Here is a 16,601-nt window from a genome sequence, read left to right on the forward strand (position 1 = left end):
AGAGAGAGAGAGAGAGAGAGAGAGAGAGAGAGAGAGAGAGAGAGAGAATGGAATTGTAGTGTCCTAAGATAGGGGTCCCCATTATATTTTTATATTTTATATATATTATATATATAATATAAAGATAAAGATCTACTAGGTAGATCTCTCTGTTATTGGATACAGGGGCCACAGATCATGACTAGTCTTAGACCATTTCTCATCACTGACCTCTAAATCCCTCTGTCCCCACACATAAACATAGACAGTGGGGCCCCACAGGGGAGTGACACTCTCCTGGGGACAGAATGGAAAAGACACATCTCCCCTGAATTGGAAACCAGGAGCCCAACTGGGAGAAAAACTGGAAAGTGAAGGGCTGGTCTCAGGCACTTTGGGGATAAGGTCTGAGGCTCCACTAAGAAGTTATTCATCTTGCACATGCCCAGAGTCATCACTAGGAAGAAAACTCACCAGTGTGTATGACAAGCAGCTGGTGTTCAGATAATAATAGCTCCCTTTTCTATAGCACCTTAAAGTTTAAAAAGTTCTTTCCTCATAGCAACACTGTGAGGTTGAGGGTGTATATGTTATAATTTTTAGTTATCAAATCAGGAAATTGAGGCTCCAAGGGATGAAGAAACTACTCAGATCAGGGATATAGCAAATGGAAGAACCCAGGTCGCTTGAAGCCAGATCCAGTGTCTTTCTACTACATCATAATTTGGTGCTTTTTCAGATTTCATAGGAGAGGCCCTGAGTGCACTGGATTTGGAGTCAAAAGATCTGGATCTAAATCCCAGCTCGCCTACTTAATATCTGTTTAATGTTGAACAAGTTATTTTTACTTCTATTATCTTGAAATCCCTTATCTTTAAAATTGAGGGACTGGGCTTAATGTTCTCTATCCTTTTCAGATCTAAATTCTATGATTCTGGTTGGGTGGAGATATCATACCTGTAAAAGGGAATGTGGTATAGGCAATTTGCTTCCAGAAATTCAAGGAAAAATAATCTCTTAGGTTCAGCACTATGGACAGCCACCAGCAAATGTTAGAATTGTATCATCTCAAAGCTAGAAGGGACAAGAGGGTTCCCAACTCCAGCTTATGACTCTTCCACGGTATCTCTCACAGGGAATCATCAAGCTTTTGCTTAGCAACCTTCATTGCTACTGACAAACTAACTTATGAGGGTGGACATTTAGCTTTTGGACAACTGTAGTTGTTAGAAACTTTTTCCTTCTATGGAGCCAAACTCTACTGCTGTGCAACTTCCCCTAATTGCTTCTTCTTTTTGCCTTCTGGGGTCAAATAGTGCAAGCTTAATCTCTCTTCCACTCTCTTCCACAGTCATTCAGATATTTGAAGACAGCTAAAATAACTAATGTCTCCCCGGAGTATTTTCTTTCCTATGATCTCTGGTCTCTCCCAGAAGGTGGAGAAAGGAGCCCTCTTTCACTGCACTTTTAACTTCATAGTGTTTTTATTGACCACACTTCTGGAATAAGATCTGTTACCTAAGAGGAGAAGCAATATTGTGCAATGCAAAGAATGTGGTATTTAAAGTCATATGGCTTAGGTTCAGATCCTAGTTCTCCCATTTACTAGGTAAATCTCTCAACCTAGGCAGTTAGATTAGATTATTTCTAAGGTCCACTTCAGCTTTACATTCTATTATTTATGATGAGTTGTCCATTAAAACCTCCAGGAATGGTTGTTGGTGGAATCCTGTTGCAGAGGAAATATCAATGGATATGGAATTAGAAGACCTGAATTTAAATCTCTACTCTGTGCCTTATCTGCCTGACAAAGGACAAGTTACTTCACTCTGAGTCTCACTTTTCTCATTTATAAAACTAAGAAGTTGAATTAAATGTTCCCACAAGGTTCTATTCAGTTCCAAAAATGTCATCCTATGATTCTTTCTCAGGACTGGGCACACAGTAGGGACAAAGAAGTACACTGTAATGGGAGTCAGATGACCTAGATTTAGGTCCTAATTCTGCCCCTGAACAGCTTCATGACCTTTCTTCCTTTTCCCAGTTGGGACCCAGCTTCCTGCTCACTCAAAAAGGGATAGCAACATTTGTCTTAATTCCCTCCAAAAGTTGTTGTGGGGATCAAGTGAACACATCTGTGATCATTCTTTGTAGACACCAAAGAGCCATTTTGGGAGGAGGAGGAAACCTGTAAATAAATAAATGCTGAGTGGGGGAGTGGATGATCGGTCTCATTAGTTCACCTAGCAGAGACACAAGTTTAGATGAATTTGCATGGCACAGGACTTTATAGATATGACTGAAACACCAAAATGGGTCATCTTGGACATACAGGATGTGTGTCCAGTTTTCCTCATCCTTTAGTTCCACTAGATGGCATGGAAAGGTGGAAAGAGCATTGGATTTGGAGTGAGAAACCTCAATTCAAGTACTGGCTCTGACTCTACCAGTATGACCTTGATCATACCATTTTCCCTCCATTAAGCTTCAGTTTCTTTTATTTTCTTTTTTAAAACAACATGATAGTTGGACTAGATGTTTTCTAAGCTACTTTTCCAGTTTGTTGTTCTGTAACACAATGAATTGAGATCTGACTGGTGTCAGCCCTGGGTAGGGTCAGATATAATTAGAGCTTATTTTTATACAGCTCTTTAAGGTTTCACAAAGCACTTTACAACATTTATTATCTTATTTGATCCTCACAATTCTTTGCAATAGGTGCTATTATTATCCCCATTTTATCAACGGAGTAAAGTGAAGCTCAGAGATGTCAGATGATTTGATAATGGTTAGAGTCAGGAATTGAACCTACATCTCTCTGGTCTTCAAGTTCAGCCCTGTTTCTCATTTTTAGAGGACTGGATATTTTTACATCAGCTTAATGTATAAGCATCTCCCTCCATTATCACCTACTTAGCAAGTTTTCTCTTATACAAAAATTTAAAAAGAATAAAAAACTATTTAGTAGACACAACTAACATAATGATTGCATGTGAAAGCATATGCAATAATCCACAACCATATTCTATTGCCTTTCAGTGGAGGGTGGCAGGTGCAATTTCTCATCTCTTCTCTGATGCCAAATGTAGTCACTATAGTTACACAGCTTTCAGTATTGTTTTATTGTTTAACATTGTGTTGTCACTGTGCATATTGTTTTTCTGGTTCTGCTTATTTCTCTCTGCATCAGTTTATGTATCTTCCCATATTGTTCTGAATTCCTCATAGTTACTATTTCTTATAGTGTGGTACTATTCCTTTGGATTCATGTACCACAGTTTGTTTAATCATTCCACGGTTGATGGCTGTTTATTTTGTTTCCAGTTCTTGGCTACCACAAAAAGTGTTGCTATGAATATTTTGGTGTATATGGGACTTTTCTTTCTATCTTTCACACTGCTCCTCCTCCCTTTCCCCCCCTCCCACCAAGTACTCCCACCCCTGGGATATAGGCCTAGGGTCTCTGGGTCAAAGGATATAGACATTCTAAACACTTTTTTTAAAAGGATAAAATATCCCAGAATGTTGTAGAAATTCACATCTTTGCCAACAGTGTTTTAGAGTCACACTCTTTCTAGTACATACTTCCTATTCTTTTGCTTTCAGCCCAGGTTGAAGTTTACCTGGAGAAAGCCCTGGCTAGACTAGTTGGGGGTCAGGGACTTGGGGACACTGATGTAGAATTCCAAGGAGGTGGGATGAAGAGGAAGAAAAATCCTACCTTCTATCTCCTTTGGTCCAGCGTGTGTAAAAATGTGTATGTGCGTGGCATTTGTGCTTGATCCAGGCACAAGCTTCCCCCTCCCCTCACTCAGCCCCACTTGCCCAGCTCCTGTTCCTAAGCAACTGGGATGTAGGAGACAGTTTCTTTCTGCAAAGTTGGGGAGGGGAAGAAGCTATAAATAGGGAGGGAGAAAACAAAAATAAAGTCATGGTTACGGATCGGCTGCAGCTGGTCCCTGGGCTAGCCTTCAGCTCTTCTGGGGTTGGTGACTCAGGACAGCTTGATTAGTGGGGGTGGGGGATTGGAGACTGGGAGGTTCTCTCATTCCTCAGCCAACAAGCCCCAGGGGAGGGTTGAGATGCAGTTGGTGCTATGGAATAGTTTTATAGTCAAAAGGTGTGGGTTTGAATCGCAGCTGCTACTTACTATCATTTATGACCTCAGCCAAGTCACTTCTCTTTGGACCTCAGTTTCCTCCTTTGTAAAATGAAGTGATTGAAATAATCTTTAAAGTCCTTTCTAGCTCTAAATCCTGTAGGTTCCTGAACATGCACCATGAGAACAAGCAGGGTTGAAGATGGAGGCTGTGATGGTCAGGAAACTGAAGGTACTGGTATACAACCCTTACCATGGGCTGCACTAGCTTCTGTGCTCTTCCCCACCTGTGAACATTGGGAGACCTTTATGCTGAATGACAGCTGCTGAATACACATCACTCCTACCTTCCAAAATGTCCAACTCCTGACTTCTATGAGGGATCCTTCCTATATTAGTTCCATCTTCCTCCAGTCACTATGGGAACCTCTGTACCCTTTTAAAAAAATTTTCTTCAACACCGCTCTGCCACAAGCATAGACATAGCTTAGACAGACCAATAAGTGAGAATAGGACAGGGCCAAAGATGTTGAGATAAGTTAGTTCCACACAAAGAAAAACACTTTCCCAGAGAGGCCCTAACACTTCACCCTTACCTCAATCTCCAACCCCAGTCAGCTACAGACAATCCAAATTCCAAAATCTCTACATTTTACTAGGAGATTCAGGTTCATCCATCCATCCATCCATCCATCCATCCATCCATCCATCCATCCATCCATCCACTCATTCATTCAACTAGCATTTATTAAATGCCTACCACGTCAGTCACTGTGCTAAGTATTGAGAACAGAGACAAAAATGAAATATTCTTTGCCCTCAAGGTACTAGCAGTCTTTTGCAGGTAACCAATATGTACACATATAAGTAAATACAAGATATATGCAAAGTAATTGGTGGAATTCTATTAAAACATGGGTGGACAAGGAAAGTCTTTGTTAAGATGATGGCCCTTTAACTGAGTTTTGATTAAGGATAAGGATTTTTAAGAGGCAGATGGAAGGAGGAAAACATAGCAGGCATACATGGGGGACAGCCTGTGCAAAGGTGCAAAGATGGGAAAGGAATGTTATGTAATGGGAATAGTAAGTAGGTGGTGCTGTGGATAGAATGTCAAGCCTAAAGTCAGGAGGACTCATCTTTCTGAGTTCAAATCCAGCCTCAGATACTTCCTATCTGGGTAACCCTGGGTAAATCACTTAACTCTGTTTGCCTCAGTTTCCTCATCTGTAAAATGAGCTAAAATGGAGGAGATGGCAAACTACTCCAGTATCTTTGCCAAGAAAATCCCAAATGGGGTCATGAAGAGTTGGACACAATTCAAAATGAGTGAATGAGAATATTGGCTTAAATGTCTGAGAGGGAATGAATGTGTAATTACTCTGGAAAGATAGGTTGGAGCCAGATTATGTATCTAAAAGCAATTTATGGTGCAATGAATAGAACAATGGGCCTGGAGTCAGGAAAATTTGAGTTCATATTTGACCTCAGACACTTACTAGTTGTGTGACCCTGGTCAAGTCACTTAACCTCTTTTTGTCTCGGTTTCCTGAACTGTAAAATGGGGATAATAACAGCACCTTTCTTGCAGGATTGTTGTGAGGATCAAATGAAATAATATTTGTACAGAGTGCTTATCATAGTGCCTGGCACATAGTAGGCACTTTATAAATGTTTATCTCTTTTCCCAAAGAGAGGAGTTTGTATTTTGTCATAGAGAAAACATGGAATCAGTGTAGCATCTTGAGTAGGAACATGGTTAAATCTATGTTTTTTGGAATATTAATTTACCAGCTATATGAAGACAGGATTGGACAGAGATACCCTGGAGGTAGGCAAGCCAGTTAAGATGCTATTGTAATGGTCTATGGAAGAAGTGATGAGAGTTTGAGTTCAGAGGTCGCTGTATAAGTGCAGAGAAGAGGATATATTTGAAAAATGTTTTATAGGTAGAACAGAGAATTGGCAATTGCTTGGATATGGAGGATGAGGCTTGAGGGAAAATGAAGAGTCAAAAGCAAGGAGGTTGTGAACTTAGGTGACTGGAAAGAAACAAGGAATTTAACAAGGATGTTGGGTTTTGAGGAAAGGAAAATAAATTCTGTTTTGGATATGTTGAGTTCGAGACTCCTATGAGACACCCAGTTTGGAGAGTCTAGCTCATGATGTGATACTGAAACTCATGAGAGAGACTGAGTCTGGATCTATAAATCTGGGAGTCCTCTGATTAGTGATGATAATTGAGCCTATGGAGAGTGGATGATATCACCGAGAGAAAGGGTACAAAGAGAGAAGAGGACTAGGACAGAATCTTGGGGGTTCATAGTTAGGAAGGGAAACATTGGTGAGAAATCTAGCAAATAAACAGGAGTGGCTGGTTGACTGAATGCCTATAATCTCTGCTACTGGGGAGGCTGAGGCTAGCAAATCACTTGAGCTGGGGAGTTTTGAGTTTCAGTAGGGATAAAACTTTCCCTTCCAACTTCAAATCCTATATACCTAGAGATGTGGGTTCAAGTCTTAGCTTAAGTAGCTGTGTGAGCTTGGGCAAATGAATTGATATCTATGAGACTTGGTTTCCACTTTGTAAAATGGAATGATAATAATAATACTTATAGTATTTGAATGTTGGTGTGATGAAGGTACTTTGATATCAGTAAAATACTTTACAAGTGTGAACTGTTATTTTTTTAAATGAACAAATAACTCATAGACCAGATAACCCAGAGTTTCTAGTCACATAATATGCACTATATAAATATTTATTCCTACCTGAAGGTAGCAATCATAAGGCTAATAGGTGCATTAGGCAAGGGAATAGTGCATTGTGTTATAGTAAAATGAGTAATAGAAGTCAGGAGACCAAGTTAGATCTCCAGATCAATCAATCCATTAACAAACATTTATTAGACACCTACTCTATGTCAGGCATTGTGCTAGAAGGTGAGCATTCAAAGACAAAAACGAAAACAATCTCTACCCTCCAGAAGTTATGTGTGACATTGGGAAAGTTGCTACCCTTCTGAGACTTCCTTCTTCATTGTTTAGGTGTTGTTGGAGTCAGATCCTGAACTTCCATAAGAAAGGCCCTCGGACACGGAGGCACTTCACCTTTGGAATGGGTATGCCGGGAAGTACCTGAAATTCTGCCCTTATCCCTCTTGGCTAAGCCAGAGATCTTAGTCCACTCTCGTGAATATTGGGCTTAAAGCTCCTGTAAGCATCCAATTCTCCGCCGGCAGTGTGAGGCTTCTAGCCAAAAGGATACTCTATGGAGACACTTCCTTCTTCCACTGTGAGTGCCAGGTGACCGTCGGGTGTGCTCTCAAAGGATGAGGTGTCTGCTCCACCCCTTTGTTCCCTTTCCCCGTTCTTTTTTAATCTGGGAACAGCTCAGCTCAGAACCCAAGTCCAGTCGGGTATTCGTTGGCATCATTAAGAGAGAGAGAGAAAGAGAGAGAGAGAGAGAAAGAGAGAGAGAGAGAGAGAGAGAGAGAGAGAGAGAGTGTGAGAGACCGCGGGAGCTTCAGAGAAGGTGGAGGGACACCCGCTCCCGCCTGCCTCGGTTACCAAGACAACTACATCCGAGCAGGGCGGGGTTTCACAGCATCTTTGGACAGAGCATGAGTGTGGGGGCGGGGTGTGCGTTTGTATGTCTGTATCAGTGAGCCGCATGTCTGGGTCTACCTGGGTCTACTTTCGCGTGTTTCCGAGGAATGGGTGCTTGTATGTGCATGGAGGGGGTGGCTCTTGTTTCTCTGCTTGTGAATTGGGGCGCGTGGGGTCAGGGGATGTGTCATGTGTGAATGTCCGTCTGTGTGTGTTGGGGGAGTTGAAGTGGGGACGGGGAACGTGCGAAGTAGTCATGCACGAATTGTATTGTGTGGGGGTCTGTATGTGAATAGAGGCGGGGAGCAAATCTGTTGTGCAGTGGGGGCGGAAGCATACAGTGTTTTTTTTGCGGAGGGGAGTTTGTGAGTGTGTGTGGAGGGGTATGGCGTGCTCGTGCAGGAATGTGAGGGGTGTTGTGTGTCTGTGTGAATATGGGGGGAGGAGGGTGTCTGTGTATACCGGAGGCGGAGGTGCACTCTGCGTCTGTTTGCGCCTCCAATGCAGCAGGCTCCCTCCAGCGTCACTCCCACTCCCCAGCCTCCCGTAGCCCCCCCAGAAGGGCTGCCTCATCTTTTTCGTCGATCTCAGCCTCTCCAGATTTATCAGACCCGAACAGCGGAGGCGGGGGAGGGAGGTGTAGGGCCTTGGACCCAGACGGTTGGATAATGGCTCTGAGATCTCCTGAAGAGAAGGGTAAGGGCGGTGTGGGTTCCCCGCCGCCCAGCTGCGGTTCCCAGCAGGCCCTAAGCTCTGCTCACCAGCAGGTGGCATCTGGAATCTTAGAACAGCGCATGCCTCTCCACCAAACCCCCTCTAGCAACTCAGTATGATGCCTACCATGATCCCTCCAATCCAGCTTTTGGGGGGGCCTACTACATAGAAAAATAGGTCATTTGCCTGATGCCTGAGGGGAGAGGAGGGCAGGAGAGTCTCGATCCCCTAAAACCTTGCTCTGACCAGAACATAGTGAAAATTGAAGCACATATCTAGGACCCCAGGAATCACAGGAGCTAATCCTGGGAAGACAAGATTTAGGGCCCGTTGAGGTAGCAGGGATTGGCAGGGAGTCTCAAAAAATCGAGAAGACAAAGCCAGGAGTAAGGGGTTCCTGAGCCACGGGAGAAAAGGATTCCATTGCTGGGATGGGGTGGGGAGGAGAAGTAGAGAGGCAAAAGAAACCTCAGTCTGAGTGTAGAAAGGAAGTCACCCAAAGTCCTGTCTTAGGTCTTCAGAGGAGTGGCATATGTATCCAGAGTTCAAGGAACATGGACTGAGACCAGGAACAGCTTACCAGGCCAGAAACAAGAGTCCCAAACAAGGACCAGGGATTAGGACCAGGACCAAGATCAGGTCACAGAGTTATATCCAGGGACACAGGTCAGAAGCCAAGAACCCGGATTTGACCAGAGAGGGGCTGCCGGTGTTCTGGAAGGGGCTGAGGCCAGGACAGGGGTGGATACAGACAATTGGCTTTATTCATGGACACATTGGGGAGTCCCAGGATGGGGGGCAGCCCCATGACACACACACAGGAGGGGAAGGATGTCTCCATGCCACAGTCACAACACACACCGCCCGGGCCGGGTCAGGTTAGGGGTGACTCCAGTGAAATTTTCAAAGGGAGGGCAAGGGACAGAGGAACTGGAGGTAGGGGATGGAAATACATGGCCTGGCTCCTGCTTTGGGTTAAAAACACAAGTTCTTAGGTTCTGGAGGGCGTCTAGGAGCCCCAGAGGCTCAATTGTAGGGAGGAAGTATAGGGGACGCAGGCTCACCCAGGGAGCCCCCAGCCAGGCAGAAAATACCTCAGTCTTAGCCTAGGCCAGGATTGATTTTGCCTAACTTTGTTTAAAAACATGTGGGCCATGCTGTATCCCACCCTGGGAGAGGGGGTGGCTGGGGGAGGAGAACTAGGAGGCTCCCAGGCTCTCCACCCTGCCCACTGCTCCCAGGAGGGAGGGAGGGACAGACACCAAACACAGACTTCTGGGAAGGGGAGAGGAGCTTGGGTCAGGAAGATCTTATGTTGAGGGGAATGGAAGTAGGGGTTAGCCCTGGCTCTGGGGGTTAGGGGGCCGGTTATTGTGCTGCTGGTGGGAGGGCTGGAGCCTGTCCCATTATGCTTCTGGTTCATATTCCTGGTACTCCTCCTGTGGGGGAAGTTGGGGTGGGGAAAGACATGGAAAGGAACCAAAATACATTTTAGACCCAGAGCCATAGCACTGGAAGATCCCCATCCTTTGCCCCCTATTCAGAACTTCTCTCCCCAGGAAGCCTTCCTTCCCATAGGGGAGTCAAGAAAGCTGAGTTTTAGTCTTAGCACTGACACTTTTGTCAATTGTGGCCAAGCCCTTCTAGTGTTTTCAATATTCTCTTCTGTAAAAGAAGGAGCTCAAACTAGATCAGGGGTTCTTAACTTTTTCTGTCTTTGGCAGAAGCCCGGAAATCCCTTCTCAGAATAATGTTTTTAAATGCATAGAATAAAATATTTAGGATCACAAAGGAAAACAAGTATACTGATAAACAATTATCAGGTTTTTTTTAAGTTCATGAACTTAAAAAGGTTAGGAACCCCTGGGCTAGATGACATCTAAAGTCCCTTTTCCTTCTAGCATACTGTGTTCTGTGTTCTTCAACCCCATCCAGGTCTGACTTTCTGTGATTCTATGATCCCTCCCCATAAGCAGAAAGCTGGGGTACAAATTGGGGTCAGCAAGGTTCCACATCCCCCATGTCCTTTCCTGGAAGAGGAGAAAGCTCTGGAGGCCTCAGTTCCGCCAGGAACTCCATTCTCCTCTTTAGCCTGGGCTTCCAAGGATAGGGAAAGAGAGGGAGTTCTGAGGCTGGGAGGTCTGGCCCTGACAGTCCAAATTCTTGTTATTCTCCTGGATTGACTTTAGTGCCTACTTCCAGGGCTGAGCTTACCTGGGGGGGCTCTTCATAACTCTCTCCTTCGGTGTCCAGAAGTGGCTCAGCCATTGGCTCTTCCCCAACCTCCTGGCCCACTTCTTCTGGCTAGAAGAAAAAACAGGGAAGCACTGAGGGAGGGTACTCACTCCTCACTACCCTCTCAAGACAGACAAACTGATCCAAGAAAGAGGCTAGGAAACATAGGAAAAACAAGGACCAGACTGGGTATTTCTCTCATTTCTTCCCTTGTACAACTCTCTCCAAACCCAAACCCACAAGGGGGAGAAAAGGGACGGCTGGGGGGTTGGGGGCATCTCCTCCTAGAGACTGTCCCTTCATCTGCCCTGCCATGAGCCCCCTGCTTTGCACTGCTCCCCCCACCCACCCCCCTGTGGCCTGGTTCCTTCAGCTGCTGCTATTCTGGGATAAGCTGGGAGGCAGCGGCTGAATGGTGAGATCCAAGACTCTACCCCCTCCCCCCTCCCAGCTGCCACCCAGACCCAGGCAAATACCAACAAACAAAAGTGGGTCTGCTGACCATTGCTTCCCCACAGGGCACATATGTGGTTCAAGTGCATGAAGATGCACAGACGAGTCCACAGATATCATGGGGGTACATAATGCATCCTGACTGGACAAGGTTAATACCTGTGGCATACAGGCATGTATGTAGTCACAGTATGGCAAGCATACCTATGCTTTATATACCTAGGTGACAAATTTTATGGACATAGCTCAATGGTAGGCACATGTGGCTTGCTCATGTGCTTTTAAGGGTACCTATATACACCCAAGGGGACACCTGTGGAATGCACAGAGGGGGACCCAAGGACCACGAATACATGCAGCACATGCATCAGACTGGTGAATAATATTTTCTCCAATTACATGTGACCTGTACCCTTTTAGCAGAGATCAGACCTTGACTCAACTCACCTAAAGTCAGATCTCTGCAAACATAGGCATACAAACAGAAGCCACACTGATATGGAGATTAATGCTTGTATACAAACATGCAACAGTACAGACGTGCTCTCATGCAAACCCGAAGGCCACTAGATGCTTTCAGGCTATGTCTGAAGTGGGGTAGGGCGGGGTGGGCCTGGTTGGGGTCGGGTTCTCCCAAACCCCTCGCAGATCCTAGTCCCACCTGCAGGGGGCGCTCACCTTCAGGTCGGTGGGGAACTCCTCTTTCTTCACCAGGCCCGTGGCAGCCGCTATGTTGCCAGCCCCAGAGAACACTGCGCCTCCTAGCTGGGACGCTTGCTCCTTGGTCTTCTCGGCCACTGGAAGGTGGCCGCAAGGGGATCAGTGCATCGCCCAGCCGTGGCCAGGGTCGGGAGCGCAGGTCCCTCCCCTCTCCCACTCAGACAGCGGACCTAGGACTCCCCCCTCCCGCAGGACCTAATGTTCAGTGACCTGGGATATCGTGCTAGTCTAGAGGCTAGCACCCCAGGCTTCTCTGGGCACCAACTAGGGCAAGGGTAGGAAAAAGGGGGAGGGGGCTGGTACCTGATGTGACGCCTTGTACCACCCCCTCCCGGGTCTTGTTTCCTGGAGAAAGAGAAAAGTCTGGGGTCAGAGAGTGCCTCCTAGTACAATGGATTGAAAAGAGCATACTGGCCCTAGAGTCAGAAAACCTGAGTTCAAGTGCAGTCCCTTAGAGTCATTTCTTTTCTCTGGTCTCATTTTTTTTTTCCCTTTGTACCATAAAGGGCTTGAACTATTTGATTTCTGAGGTCTTTATCTCATCTTATGATTAGGGGAAGGCAATGGAAAATTCAAATAATAACTAACCTTGTCCCCTATCCACCAGACCAATCTGGCCCCCAAATCTACCCCAAGTCACAGGGAGTCCTCCCCTGCAGGTGTGTGTGTCAGAGAGAGAGAGAGAGGAGAGGACAGGAGAGGGGAGGACAAGAGAGGAGAGGACAGGAGAGGAGAGGAGAGAAGAGAAGAAGAGAGTCTGGGGTTCTTGCCCTGGATGGCAAGGAAATCCAGGTGGTCCTTTCTTCAGGTAAGAGCAACTAGATGGACTAGGCACAGGCAGCCACAGCCCTTGATAAGGCCAATTTGGTCCTTGTTCTCCCTGCTGCTGTCTCTGGTGGCTCTGAGACAGAGAAGGTCTCTCTAGCCACCAACAACTCCCATGGACCCCCATTTCACTCACTGATTCTGTCCTATGACAAAATTTCCCCTCCCACAAGTGAATAGGATCTGAGATTCTGGGTATCACTAATTAGTGTATTAAGTATTTTGGAGTTTTAAGGGGGGTTTTGTTAATAAGAACACATATATCATAGCTCTTGAAAAGGAGATCTTATCAAAGGAATATCATGGTCCAGACTATGGGGGAAAGGGGTCCTTAACTCAAGAGAGATGGGCAGAGAGTACTTCAAAGAGAATTAGAAAGAGATAAGGGCAGGCAGGAACAAGACAAAGACAAGGTAATGTAAACTGTACAGAGGCCAGAAAACCAGCCTTTGAAGAGGGCCTGAGAAAAAGATGAATACACAAGAAATATGTGAGCTGTTCCCCAGTTTGACAGAGAATTATGAAAGATAGCAGTTTTCACTAGACAACAAGGGGGGAGTTAGGTACCAAGCAGGAAAAGATTCTGTATCTTCAGAGACAAAAAGGGAGGTTTTAGGTTTTAGCTTAAGGGCTGGAAGAGGAATGATAGCAAGAACATTGCTCACCCAGGCATGAATCAACAAGCATTTATGAAGTGTCTGTTATGTGCTAGGCACTGTGCTAGACTCTGAGAGCAGCACTTTAGATTCGCTGAATTAGACTTATAAGGGATCTTAAAGATTATCTAATACAATCCCTTCATTTTACAAATAAGAAAATGAGGTGCAGAGAAGGAAAATGACTTGCTCAAGGTCACACAGCTACAAAATGGAAGAGTGAAGCTTCAAACCTAGCCCCTCTAAGTCCCAGCTTCCCAGACCCTCATTCTCTTGAGTGATAGACACTCTTTCCATTGTTCCCCTCCTTCCCATTAGGGATTCCTCTTAGTTTCTCTTAAATCTGGAGATCCAACTGGCCTTTTTCAGAGTCTTAGATCTGGTACCAATATCACGCTGACTAAGGAACATGATGATGAGATGAAATGGGAAGATCCTCAGCAACCAGAGAGCAGAGCAAAGGGATAGATGGAGAAGTGACCAGGAGATGGGGGAGACAAAAATACATACTGACTGAAACCTCGACTACTGCTAGTAACCCATCATAATAATGATGAGGCACATTTCTAAAAGGTGTACAAAATACTTCCCTACAACACCTCTGTGAGGTAGGTAACACACATATTATTACTCCTATTTTAAAGATAAGGAAAATGAAGCTCAGAGACAATTGCTGAAAATCCTAGAATGTGATTTAAAGGCACACAGCTAAGTTCTTCTGTCTCCATGCCCAGAGCCCATTCCACGATTCCACACCACTGTTGACTGCTTCTAACACTCTCTCTGCTCCAACACCTGAACCCTGATCCCTCCCATAGTGATTCCTTCTGTTGACTCATTGTTCTGATCTCTAATGTTAACCAGTTGAGTCTTGTTCATCTCACTCCATCTTGACCCCTCTCACTGACCCATCCTTCACCTATGACTTTCATACTCCAACCCCTGCTGCTCTATTGAGATGGTCTCTTGGGTAAAGCCTGGCTAGTCTGCCTAGGTCATATCAGGTCTGCCTGGGTGCAAAGGGGCTGCACTCACCAACATAGAGGACACCCTCCTTGGTCTTTTCTGCAGCCTCTGTCACACCCTGTTTGGTCTTCTCTGCAGCAGCTACCACGCCCTCCTTGGCCATGGACAGGCCCTTCATGAACATGTCCATCTTGTTGGAATCTGTGAGGGCAGGACAAAGATGACCTGTTGACCCCAGAGTGAGGTATCCTGGGGGGGAATCCCAAAAGTGGAGGAGGGGAAGCCATTCCCTTTCCCCTTTGCCTCCCTTCACAATGCCTCCCCTCTGAGGACCCTACTTTCTTCAATCCAGTTTCCTGGGGAGGCCCCTATCCCTTCCCATTAACAGTGGGCCAAAGTCTCAGTGTCCTTGAAGCCCAGGAAATTGGGAGGGGCTGAGGACTCCTTTATGGGGGCTTTAGTAGAGTTACAGCCACCCCGCCAACTGGGGGGCCACACACATTGACCCACAGATGTGTACTGACGCATGCTCAGTCACATAGAGACACACGAAGTCACACGCGCAGGCACACACGCACCCATGCCATGAAGTGGGGGGTTAGAAAATCAGAGAAGAAAAACGAGGTTGGGGGCTGCAGGCTTTACTTCTACCGAGATGACTTTCAAGCTTCCCCTGTTTCCCACTTTTCTCCAAAGCCCCTGTACTCTATGGTCCCTCCTCTCCACCTCCCCTAGAGAGCTCAATCCCGCCCCCAGATCTGTGGGGCCTGCGCCCCTTCTTCCATCTCCAGACCCCAGGCCCTGTCTTCTCCAATACCTTCCCCTCACCCCCAATTCCCTTGCACCCCGAGATATCTTGTCCTCATTCCAACCTGCTGCCTGGAGCCCTGTGTCTCGCCTTCCCCCAGGCCCAGGGTGACCTATGCTTCTCTTCCCCCCCCCCCCCCCCCCCCCCCCCGCCCCCCCCGCCCACCCATCGACCCAGCCACCGCCACCCCCCCCCCCCCCATCCCCCCCCTCCCCGGCAGCCCCAGTCCTCCTCTATCCCCAAATCCCTTCCTTTTACAACAGACTCTCTCCCCCTTCCCCTCCCCCCACCCCCCGGCCCCACCGCCGGGTGTTCTCTCTCCTCCCAAGCCCCAGGGCACCTTTTCACCCCCAACCTTCTCCAGCTCCCCAGCAGCCCTGGCAAACGCTTCCCCCGCCCCAACTCGTCCCTCAGCTTTTTCTCTAGCCCTTCTCCGGGCGCACGGCTGCCTCACCTGGGCCCGGCCGACCGGGCTGGGGATGGATGGTCGGCTGGGGATGGATGGGTGGATGGATGGATGGATGGATGGATGGATGGATGGATGGATGGATGGATGGATGGATGGATGGAGAGAGAGAGGGAGGGATGCGGCGGTGGTTGGTGGATGGAGGGGCGGCGATGTCTCTGCCGGAAGGACCGGAGCCGGGGCGGGGGTGTAGGGGGCGCTCAGATCTCTCTGGACTGGCAGGAGGGCTGAGCCATGGAGCGTAGCGCGGCCCGATTCGGAGGTGACAGCTTGTCCCCGGCCTTCCGTGCGCTCTCCCTGGTTCTGTTTGTCTCCCGATTCTTCCTCCCCAGTGTCTGCTCTCAGGTCCCAGCTCCTCTTTCGGCCGCTGCTGCAGCTATGAGCTCTCGGCTCCCCCCTGGCGGCCCGAGCAAGCCCTGCTTCGGAGAGGGGAGGGGAAGGGGTGGTGAGAGGGGCGGGGCGTGGCTCTGCTCCTTCTTCGTGACAGCCTGCCCAGGGCGGGGCCAGGTCAGAGGGCCTGTGCTCCTACTTCAGAGTCAAAATACGAGCATCTCCTTGATTATTAGAGCTGGAAGGGAGGCGAGAGGAAAAAATGGGATCGTAGACCTGGAAACTGGAAGGGGTCTTAAAGAAAAGCCAGTCCAACTTCTTTATTCTTCAGAAGGAGGAAACTGAGTCCCACAAAGGTTAAAGGATTTGCCCAAGGTCATACAGGCAGCAAAGCTATAAAATCAGCATTTAAAGCCATACCTTACCACTTAAAAGTAAAGCTTTTCCCCACTGATTTCATAGTAGAGATCTTAGGACTTACTCCTGGGAGGAATTGTGTATTTGAATTCCCTTATTTTACAAATGAGGTGACAGAGTGGTTAAAGAATCTTGCCTAAGGTCCCACAGGAGAGGCAGGACTTGAACTGATGCTTTCTACTACTGAGAGTGTAGACCAGGGGTGGGGAACCTAAGGCCTCGAGGCCTCATGTGGCCCTCTAGGTCCTCAAGTGCCACCCTTTGATTGATCTGCACTTGAGGACCTAGAGGGTCACATGTGGCCTGAAGGCCCCAGGTTCCCCA

The 16,601-nt window shown here is 47.0% G+C and overlaps 1 protein-coding gene across 2 annotated transcripts; it reads right to left on the reverse strand.

Annotated features, from left to right (window-relative positions):
- Nucleotides 1-9,147: 9,147 nt before the first annotated feature.
- On the reverse strand, nucleotides 9,148-15,948 carry SNCB (synuclein beta). 2 transcript variants are annotated; one of them, XM_069077493.1, is made up of 6 exons: nucleotides 15,519-15,944; nucleotides 14,326-14,457; nucleotides 12,113-12,154; nucleotides 11,768-11,886; nucleotides 10,616-10,705; nucleotides 9,148-9,840 (listed from the first exon to the last, which is right to left on the reverse strand). In XM_069077493.1, the coding sequence occupies exons 2-6, from the start codon at nucleotides 14,444-14,446 to the stop codon at nucleotides 9,808-9,810; spliced, it is 405 nt and encodes a 134-aa protein (XP_068933594.1). In that variant the 5' UTR covers nucleotides 14,447-14,457; nucleotides 15,519-15,944; the 3' UTR covers nucleotides 9,148-9,807. The 2 variants fall into 2 exon arrangements, with proteins under 2 accessions (XP_068933594.1, XP_068933593.1); XM_069077492.1 differs by lacking the exon at nucleotides 9,148-9,840 and having other exon boundaries at nucleotides 10,553-10,705; nucleotides 15,519-15,948.
- Nucleotides 15,949-16,601: the final 653 nt, after the last annotated feature.

This window comes from Petaurus breviceps, unplaced genomic scaffold (assembly GCF_028583685.1).
Source record: "Petaurus breviceps papuanus isolate PSGF00001 unplaced genomic scaffold, PetGlider_PUasm1.0 90994, whole genome shotgun sequence".
Classification (NCBI taxonomy): Eukaryota; Metazoa; Chordata; class Mammalia; order Diprotodontia; family Petauridae; genus Petaurus; species Petaurus breviceps.

Bases quoted from the DNA above. Each gene is read 5' to 3' on its own strand.
- SNCB (XM_069077492.1), bottom strand. From the start codon at position 14,446: ATGGACATGTTCATGAAGGGCCTGTCCATGGCCAAGGAGGGCGTGGTA. The intron at 11,887-12,112 runs GTACCAGCCCCC...GCCACCTTCCAG, and splicing joins GGTACAAGGCGTCACATCAG to TGGCCGAGAAGACCAAGGAG. The intron at 10,706-11,767 runs GTGAGCGCCCCC...TTTTTCTTCTAG, and splicing joins AGTTCCCCACCGACCTGAAG to CCAGAAGAAGTGGGCCAGGA.